This window comes from Sinocyclocheilus rhinocerous, unplaced genomic scaffold (assembly GCF_001515625.1).
Source record: "Sinocyclocheilus rhinocerous isolate Xijiao unplaced genomic scaffold, SAMN03320098_v1.1 scaffold1223, whole genome shotgun sequence".
In the NCBI taxonomy this organism is placed as follows: domain Eukaryota; kingdom Metazoa; phylum Chordata; class Actinopteri; order Cypriniformes; family Cyprinidae; genus Sinocyclocheilus; species Sinocyclocheilus rhinocerous.
In genome coordinates this window covers 845,331-855,621 of record NW_015641045.1, presented here as the reverse complement: position 1 = coordinate 855,621, position 10,291 = coordinate 845,331, and the positions used below count along the sequence as shown (strand labels likewise).

Sequence of the window (10,291 nt, the reverse complement as noted above, 5' to 3'; positions counted from 1 at the left end):
TTTCCATCAGATGGCAGTATTGTTCTTCGAGTCTGTGGTTCAGCATCATGCATACTTGTTGTGTTCTGCTTACTACACAGTACATACTGTATAATGCTTAGATTTCAGCGAGCAGCATTTATATATCATATATCAATCATTTATATATCAATAAAAAATAAAAAAACAGATATTTGGACTAGTAAAACAATTGTATGAAAATTTATTTTTTTACTGATCAAGTTATTAATAAGTGCTGATATTTCCATTTGTATATATTAATAATTTTTATCAAGAAAGAATATATTTATTTATTTATGTGCTCTCTATTTTTCTTCTTTATATGTTTTATTTACTTATTTATTTTAATATTTTAATTATCTATTTACAGATCCAATTATTTGTTTATGTTTATTTTCATATGCATTCAAAAAATGAGAGAGAGAGAGAGAGAGAGAATATATGTATTTCCTCCTTTATATGTTTACTTTTTCTAACGCCAAAATTCCCTTTTTCTAGTTTTTGGTTTATTCTTTCCTCTTTCAAATTAAGGATGTTTCTATTATTTAATATTATTGTAGTTTATCGTTTTGGTAACACTTTACTTGAAACCTTATAATGCATTATAAAACTATTTTAATGCATTAATTATGCCTTGTTATGCATCTTATAATATACTGAATAACTGTGTAACATTAATAATCAAAAATAGTACTGATCTCTTTATGGTTACACCTTTAAAATGTATATTTTATTAAATAACATGACAAACAACCAATTTCAGATGTAACAAGGAATCTGCAAATATTAAAATGCACTGTAACTTTGGTAACAATTATTTATGAAAAGATATAATGCATTATAACGTAATTAAACGCATTTAAAATATGAATACTTTTATAATGCATTATACATAAAAGCTTCAAGTAAAATGTTACCATTATTTCTTTTCTCACTTGACTGGTTAGTTTCCGAGTGTTATCATGCATAAAAACGTGCATATCTGTGAATATATGTACATTTGTATATCTTGTAATATCTGTACATTTGCATGATGATAACCATTTTGCAGTGCATTAACTAACTCTTAACAAAAGATGAGCAGATTGGTCATCTCATATGTGAGCAACTGTGCTTTAATCACAAGGATTACAAACGCAGCCTCAATCCCCTGAAGCTCCTCCAAACATGTTGTTTCTCCCATTCATCCTTCAGTAAATGACCCTACAGTGATCGGACGGTTTGTGCTCTGGAATGAGTGACCCACTTTCCTTTGTATGTCAATATTATGGTCCACAAGTGAAGTCTTTGTTTCTCAATAATCCCTACTTCTTCATATCTCACTGAAACACATTCATCACAGAGCAGCACTGAACCATTAGAAAACAAGTGCACTGAAGCATGTCTCGCACCATGATTGAGCTCAACACTGTGAGATGAGATTAAATGACATCTGTTAGATCCAGACACTCAAGCAGAAGCAGATCAGATCACAGGGATGTGCCAAAGGGGGTGGAAGGCAATCCTGCATTCCCTACAGATGTTCTGCTTCTGCTGCTGTGGAATGTTTTCAGTAATCTGAATGTTTGTATGTTCATGCTGTAATAATGAGGTCAAACCCTTTCAAAACAATGACCGAAGTCATGAATGTGTGCTGTCATGATAATTACATTCCTGTCATTTAGCATGCTTGTTTACAGTTGTCAAATAAAGTTGAAATCCATTTGAACTCAACTATATTTCTGCAATAATTAAACGTACTTAAATATCTAAATAAACAAATAATACACAAAACAGAACAGCTTAATGTGTTTGGTAATTCATTGCTGTAGATGTGACATTCATTGATATTGTTTTAATGTATATTATCCTAAAATTTCCATATTCCACTCTAAAAATTAAAAGGCAAACAAACAAATAAATACTATTATGAGACCATTAAATAAATAAATAAATATATATATATATATATATACGGTGTATATATATATATATATATATAGCATGGTAACACTTTAATTAAGCACATTTCTCCCAGATCTGTTTTAATTTTGAGCTTGTTTATAGTCTCATTAATTTCAATAATAAATCTTATTAGATTCTCATTACTGTAATACAGTCATAATGTTTTTTAAATATAAAAATTAAATTAGAACAAATTAAATGCAGAACAACAAAAGGTACCTTTGCATAAATTGGTACATTTAAATTATATAATTTACAATAATTAATAATTAAAAATGTCAATTTATAATGATATATTATAATGTATAATTATAAAAATATATAATTTATGTATTCATGTAATTTCCTCTTAGTTTTTTTATTTGCTATATTAATTATTCATATTATTTTAGTTCATAATATTTTCTATACTATATCTTTTATACATTATAATTAATTAATTATTACAAAAGAACAATTTTCGTTAATTATTGTAAAGTATATATATATAGATAGATAGATAAACTTTAAGCAGTTAATCAATTTACACAAAGGTACCAAATGTGTGTGTGTGTGTGTGTGTCTGTGTGTGGTCTGTATGTATTTATATATACTATAAATGTAAACTATAAAATCATAAACTATAGAAAATCACACAGTCCATATCCATATGATCCAATGAGATACAACTACAATTTAAAAGCTGAAAAATCTTGGTATGAAATCATACTGGGTTAACCAAATAATACAGATTATGAAAAGGCGAGTTTTGACCTTATCCATGAGAGGTCATTAACCTTCCAGAACACACTGTGTTCCCCAACACACCAGCAACATTCATCTGTCTTTCACCCAGTTCTTCTATAGCATATGGCGTTATCACAATCCACCAATGGGCGGCTACGAGGAGCAGGTTGATTAGCTGACGTCACGGACGCAGAGAGAGCGCGCGGGGTTGGGAGGAGGCTCGCGCACGAGAGCAATCCGTGTATTTGTGTCTTATAGGCCGGGGATGTGAGCGAGAGGCGACAATAATGGGGAATAACCGGGACCCCGGTGCTCTGGAGTGGACACAACGACTGGACGGTGATCATCAAGGGGGTTAACGTGAAGATCAGCCATCCCGAGAGGGTTTTACACTGATTTGGCGAGGCTTGATGGATTAGATTGGGCTCAATGTTCAATTGATTGCCACCGGAGACCAGATAAAGCGCATATAACCATACTGGATACGATTTATCCATTTCCATGGCGTTATCACCCACCCAGAGCCAAGCAGGTCACCTGGACCCAGGACTAAAGCGGGCTCACCGGGTCTAAAGCGCTCGATCTGTCGTGATTGAGGCGATGTTCGCGTCTTGCCTCGATCTGCGCAGCGCGATTTCAGCACCACTGCAGCTGGACAGCGACCGCATGGACCGAGCGCTCGATCCCAGCCGTCAAAACTCGCCAGACTCCGCCGCAGAAAACCAGACCCTCACGCTGCTACACACCGCGCCAGGGGGGCTCGGCATGGCTCTGGAGGAGGAGCTGGCCATACTCACTCGCGAGCGGGAGGAGGATCTGGAGGTATCCGCCTCAGAGACACCTGTAAGCGGACAGGACTCTGACCTACTGTCGCTCTTCCGGCAGAAGGAGAAGGACTTGGTCCTCGCTGCTAAACTGGGCAAAGCTCTACTTGAACGAAACCAAGACCTCACAAAGCAATATGACAAAATGACCAAGGATTTAAACGACAAACTGGAGGTGAGAAGTTCTAAACTTCTGAACCTAATTCAATATTCTGCCAACTGTTTGCATTTTAAGAAAGTCTTTGGGACTTTCTAGAAATTCTGCCAGTGGATTCTTCAAGTTGTGAAGAATTGGGCTTTTTAGTGTTATTCGATACTGGTTTCAACTCATATTTGTTAATAAAAGAAATTTCCGACACTGATGTCAACATTCAGTGCATGAAACAGGACTAGGTTAACAAACAAACAAATAGGCCTAAATATGTACATAAAAACTTATCCTGAGCTCACAGACAAGAAGTTACTACTGTAAACATGACTAAAAATCAACAACAACGATGTAAATAAAAATGCAAATTAAATTGAAGGCAGTACAGTAAATGGTACAGTTTAATAAATTGGTTGTAATTCAAATTATATATCATTTATTATAATAATACAATAGTTAATTTATAATAATTAATAATTATACAAATCAGTATGCAACTGAATCAAGATTTTTAATAGTAGGCCTATTTAAACAAACAAAAAATACTATGCTTGTTAGTTTGATTTACAATTAGAGTATGTACAGTATGTGTACTATATAAATATAGAAAATAGATATAGAAAAATAAAGCATGAATTAAAGGCAGAACAACAAATGGTACAGTTTTGGAATGTCAACAATTCTGTGTTTTTCTGTCAATATGGGGTGCTGTGTGTACATTAATGAGGAAAAAAAATTAACTTAAATGATTTTAGCAAATGGCTGCAATATAACAAAGAGTGAAAAATTTAAGGGGGTCTGAATACTTTCCGTACCCACTGTATATATATGTATAATTTCAAAAGTATTAATTTATAATAGAAATAGTTTATTTGTAATAATTGAATAAAACAAAAAAACAATCGGGATGCTTTACTTGTGTTCCTAAAATATCAATAATCAAGTAAAGCTTTATTTTTTACTCCAGGGCTGTGATTGATTTCACAGGCATGTGTTGTTTACATGTGTATGCAGTCAATCTGCTTTTTAATTATTAATCGGGATGTATCATAATCACTTAAATGAGTGGAACACATTTAGTCCCATACTGTCAGCCTCTACTTTCTTCCTCACGCTGAACAACTGAAGAATTCCCAACTCCAGCTGTTCTCAAAATTCTTTCTAATTGCACAAAAATATGCATAAATCCAAAGGCAAATGGTTTTTAAGACTCGTGTTATGTTATAAGCACTTTTGTACAGTCATAAAAATAAAAAAGCATGTCAGTGATGGTGTATGCCATCATGAAAACATTAGAAGCAGAGCTAACGGCTGTTTGTCAAAACCCCAGCGTTTACAGTCAGTGATGTGGACTGCGTGAAGAAGGTGTTGACTGAGTTGAATCTGGTTCAGATCTATATGGGCTCTGATGGTCGTTTCAGCGATGCTGCAAGCAAAGCTAATGTGCTTTGGCTCTCTTCAGTCGTCTGAGGGCCAGACGCGCGACAGATTCCTGGCGCTTCTCCATGCAACTGTCCCTCCTGCCCGGTTCACATCTTTGACTTAAACCCCTTGACTTAATCCACGTCCTAGTTTGCTATTTTTTCTTTACTCTTATTTTCTGACTAATTTGAGGAAGCCTTCACCCTCTAACAAAAGCAAATAATCAGCACTGGAATGACTTCTAACAGTTAATTGCATTGATAGCCTTCACAGTGGATTTCACAGCCCTTAATCAGTGCCGGATTTCATTTTCTGCAATTACAACAAGAGCTCTCAGAGGTGCCCGGGACTCCTACCTGACTCTCAACCTGACTGACCCTTTGTGACATGAGAACTTTATGTCTCAGACCATGAAATTCAGATGTCTGGCTATTATGGACTAACACTGGTCTGCATTACAGCTTATTCTGACCCACTAAAGATCATACACTCTCAGAAAAAAGGTACGAAAGCTGTCACTGGGGTGGTAGCTTTTCAAAAGGTACAGATCTGTTCCATATATAGTACCTTAAAGGTACATATTAATACTTAAATGGAACATTGTAGTACCTAAATGGTGTAATTTAGTACTTTTGAAAGGGTACCACCCCAGTAAAAGCTTTTGTACCTTTTTTTCTGAGAGTGTGTGATCAAAATATAAGGGGACCAATCATATGCTGCTGTTTTACATGACATTTAGGGGCGGGGTTATTTAAATGAGTTGATGCCACAATAGTTTACCAGCGTGGAGAAAAATCAGATCATAGAACACAGAAATGTCCAAAAGTAATATATTTCACAAATATTCTTGTTTAATGATTTATGAAAGAAGTCTCTTATGCTCGCCAAGGCTGCATTTATTTGATCTAAAATGTAGTAAAAATTTTTAAATATTATTACAATTTCAGACAACTATGTTTTCTATTGTAATATATTTTAAAATGCAATTTATTCCTGTGAAAAAAGCTGAATTTTCAGCATCATTCCTCCAGTCTTCAGAGTCACATGATCTTCAGAAATCATTCTAATATGCTGATTAGAACACAGAAATGTCCAAAAGTAATATATTTCACAAATATTCTTGTTTAATGATTTATGAAAGAAGTCTCTTATGCTCGCCAAGGCTGCATTTATTTGATCTAAAATGTAGTAAAAAATTTTAAATATTATTACAATTTCAGACAACTGTTTTCTATTGTAATATATTTTAAAATGCAATTTATTCCTGTGAAAAAAGCTGAATTTTCAGCATCATTCCTCCAGTCTTCAGAGTCACATGATCTTCAGAAATCATTCTAATATGCTGATTTGCTGCTCGAGAAACATTTCTGATTATTATCAATGTTGAAAACAGTTGTGCAGCTTCGTATTTTTGCAGAAACTGTGATACATTGTATTTTTCAGGATTCTTTGATGAATAGAAAGTTTAAAAAAGCAGAATTTATTTGAAATAGAAATATTTGGTGACATTATAAATGCCTTTACTGTCACTTTTGATCAATTTAATGCATTCTTGATGAATAATCATTTCGTTTAAAAAATCATACTGACTCCAAAACTTTGGAATTGTTCAAAACAGTAGTAGTTTTATTATATTACAAGTTTATTTGCTACTAAGTCCCTTAAACAAAACTATGAATATCTATTAAAGATTTAACTTTGGTAAATCCAGTGATTTCCTCAATATATGTGAATGACCCTGTTTTTCCTCTTCCAGCTCCTGGAGCAGGAGAAGCATGAGCTGCGGCGGCGTCTGGAGAGCCGTGAGGGCGAGTGGGAAGGCCGGGTGGCCGAACTGGAGACAGATGTGCAACACCTGCAGGGGGAGCTGGAGAGACATCAGGTGCAGCTGCGAGAGGCCGACCGCGACAAGAGCCGAGCCATCAGTGAGCTGTCAGAACAAAACCATCGACTGCTGGAGCAGCTCAGCAGGGTGAGTGACACCTTCAGCCTGATACAGTTCACAGTGGGTCAGATGAGGCCAAAACAACGGCAGAATATAGCTCTGTAAACCTTAGACTTCATGATTATGGAATGTTTTGGAGACTTAAGGAGGCTCGTCCTGTTGTGTTTTTCTTTATTTTCTGCTGGAATTTTTTTTCTGTGACTTTGACAGAATGTAGCCTGTTTCTATGGTGTCACAAAAAGGCAAGGCACATTTATTTATATAGCACATTTCATAAACGCTAGTCATGATGAAGAGAAAGAAAACTGACAATTTTAAGTCAGCAATAAGACATTTAAAAAATTAGAAATATAAATAAATAAATATTTGATATAAATATATGCAATTCAATATAAAAATAGATTACAATAAATAAAAAAAGAAAAGGGAAAAAACTAAATAATAATAATAATAATAAAGCAAGGTCCTGGGTTTTGATTTCTATAGATAAAATTGTATAAAATGCATGTCCTGCATGCTCTGGATACCAAATGCTAAATGACACAATTTCTGTAGCTACACTTGTAGAGCATTGTGTTAGAAAAGGCTAAATAAATTATATATAAAAAAAGAAATGTATATTTAATATACATTTATGCAATCTAATATTCAAATGATTTAAAAGAAATTTATGAACACCAATGATGGATGAACACTGATAAAACACATCCTGTAAGCTTTAGATAAAAACTTCCACTAAATGTAAAATGCCATGTGGCTATTAGAGGAATGGTCCAGAGTAGTTACCTGGTGATGCTTATGGTTCATTCCTTATGGAGATCGAACCAGAAACCTTCTGGTTAGCAGCCTTGAGCCTTAACTACCTCACTGCACAACAAAGGCAGCCTGCATGGAAAACGCTCATTGATAAAGCAGTGTGCTCAAGAAAAGTCAGAATGATTATTCCGGTCATTCCTTGAATTGAAATATTGATTATGGTGGGCTGGAAATCCATACAGAGGCAGGCGGAAAACAACACACATGCTATGAATACATTTCATGCTACGGCACAGAGAGAGAGTCCCCTCACCTTCCTGAGACACTACTTTACGCAAGTTCATCAAAATTACTCTACGCTCCGCTCCGTTTTTAATAATTCAACAGCTGTGCGGCTCAATATTATGCAATCTACCTGTCTTGATAGTCCAGCAGGGCGACCTTGAAGACGCACAGGACATTTTTTTAAACTGTGGCCAATGAATGAGGCTGATGAAGAAGTAAACTTTTCAAAGACACTTTTTTTTGTACACTCTCAGAAATAAAGGTACAGCAGCTGTCACTGGGGTGGTACCTTTTCAAAAGGTACTTATTTGAACCTAAAGGGTCCATTTTGGTACCTTAAAGGTACATATTGGTTCTTAAAGTGTACATATTAGAACCTAATAGTTACAAAAGTGTACCTTTTGAAAAGGTACTGCCCCAGTGACAGCTGTTGTACCTTTATTTCTGAGAGTGTATCTTTGTGTTTGAATATAATTGAAAATCTGTCAGTCTGTCGTCAGCTGTTGCACTTGAATGTGTTTTGGCCAGCAGACACAATCTGTTCGATAATAGTTGTGTGACAGAACACAATTTTGCAGTTTTGCCTGAGTCACTTTTGGCTGTGTATGGTAGTTTAATACAGATATTTTTATTTTAACTCTTTAACCCAAAAATATGCCACAGGTACTGATAGTGTTTCAGACAGGAGGGAAAAATGAGAATGCAACAAATAAAGAAAATAATTAATTGCAATCATGCATAGAAAGGATAGCAAAATATATATTAAAAACTTTGTTAATGTTTGTAATTTGATTTGATTTTGATATTTTCTCTGTAAATTTTAATTAAAATTTTAGCCATTTTGTTTTGTCATTTTTTAAAAGTTGTTGTTTTATTAAGTTTTTGTTTTTAGTTTAATTAGTTTTGATTATTTTAGTAATTCAACTTATACTAAACAAAAATGAGAAATAAAATAAGTCTAATTTTTTATATTTTATTTTAAGTTAGTTTTTTTTTTTAAATAATGAAAATGCTCCTTATGGTTTTAGTTATAGTTTAAGTTAACTATAATAGTTGCTTACCAAATCTTTTGCTGTTGACATCAAAATCCATTTTATTTTGATGCAAATCAGGTGGTAATATGGCTAATATTAATGCAACATCTGACTCAGTGTTGTTTGGCTGGTTAGCATCATCAGTTAGTTAGTAGTTATATCATAACTAGACCATTTCTGCAGGTAAAATGCATCTTTCTTCATTGATGGATATTTAAACGGCAAATACACTGCAACAACTTCACTGTTATAGGCCTGGTTAAAGATAAAAATAATTAAAATGCAGAAAACAAAAAATGTTTGCATCATAATGTATGCATAACATCATATAAATATACAGGTCTTGATATCAATAACACTGGTTGAACACTGCTGGTTGAAATGACTTTGAAACATGATGAAATTCAAAATGATAAATCACTGATGTTGAATGAAGACCATCATTTCTGAGCAATGAAGGGAAATTGGCGTTTATTGATTTGGCAGGAAATTGAGATTTGCAGGTTAAATGCCACATTGAGTTTAGGTTGCGCTTCTGTGTGCGACTTTTGTTCACAGGCGTATCTGAATTCTCATTGAGTCTCATTGATTTTGCCCCGGGACGGCTGTGGTGTTGTGGCACTGATGCAGCTGAGGTCAGACAACAATCTCTTCCTGTATCGAAACAGCCGTGTCGCCCTGACAAACCGATTTGAACTTCAGTCTTAATGACTTTAACGTTCAGATTTACTGCAGCTGTCCATAACATACTTTAACACTGTCAATCCTGGTCAGTTTCATTCACACACACACACACACACACACACACACGTCCCGTCATTAGCACATGTGATGCTATTAATATACACACACAAATGGACGAAGAATCAATGGTGATAAACCAATCAAGACTGGCAGCACAAGGGCTTCCAGCTGAGGGCAAAAACACGAGAAAAAATAAAAAAAATAAAAAAATTAATGGACAGAAAATAAATCATGAAACCCTTTTATCCACTGGGAACTCCCTGGACCACCTGGACCACAAAACCAGTCATAAGGGTCAATTTTTTGAAATTGAGATTTATACATCATCTGAAAGCTGAATAAATAAGTTTGTTAGGATAGGACAATATTTGGCCGAGATACAACTATTTGAAAATCTGGAATCTGAGGGTGCAAAAAAAAATCAAAATATTGAGAAAATCACCTTTAAAGTTGTCCAAATGAA

General features: G+C 34.5%; 1 protein-coding gene across 2 annotated transcripts in view; it reads left to right on the top strand.

Annotated features, from left to right (window-relative positions):
* The first annotated feature begins 2,883 nt into the window (after window positions 1-2,883).
* bicdl1 (BICD family like cargo adaptor 1) overlaps window positions 2,884-10,291 on the top strand; it is a 51,629-nt gene continuing 44,221 nt past the window's right edge. For both annotated transcript variants that reach the window (XM_016570841.1, XM_016570842.1), the window contains exons 1-2: window positions 2,884-3,669; window positions 6,821-7,036. In XM_016570841.1, coding sequence (XP_016426327.1) covers window positions 3,271-3,669; window positions 6,821-7,036 — 615 coding nt within the window. In that variant the 5' untranslated portion in view covers window positions 2,884-3,270. The remainder of the gene's footprint in view (window positions 3,670-6,820; window positions 7,037-10,291) is intronic.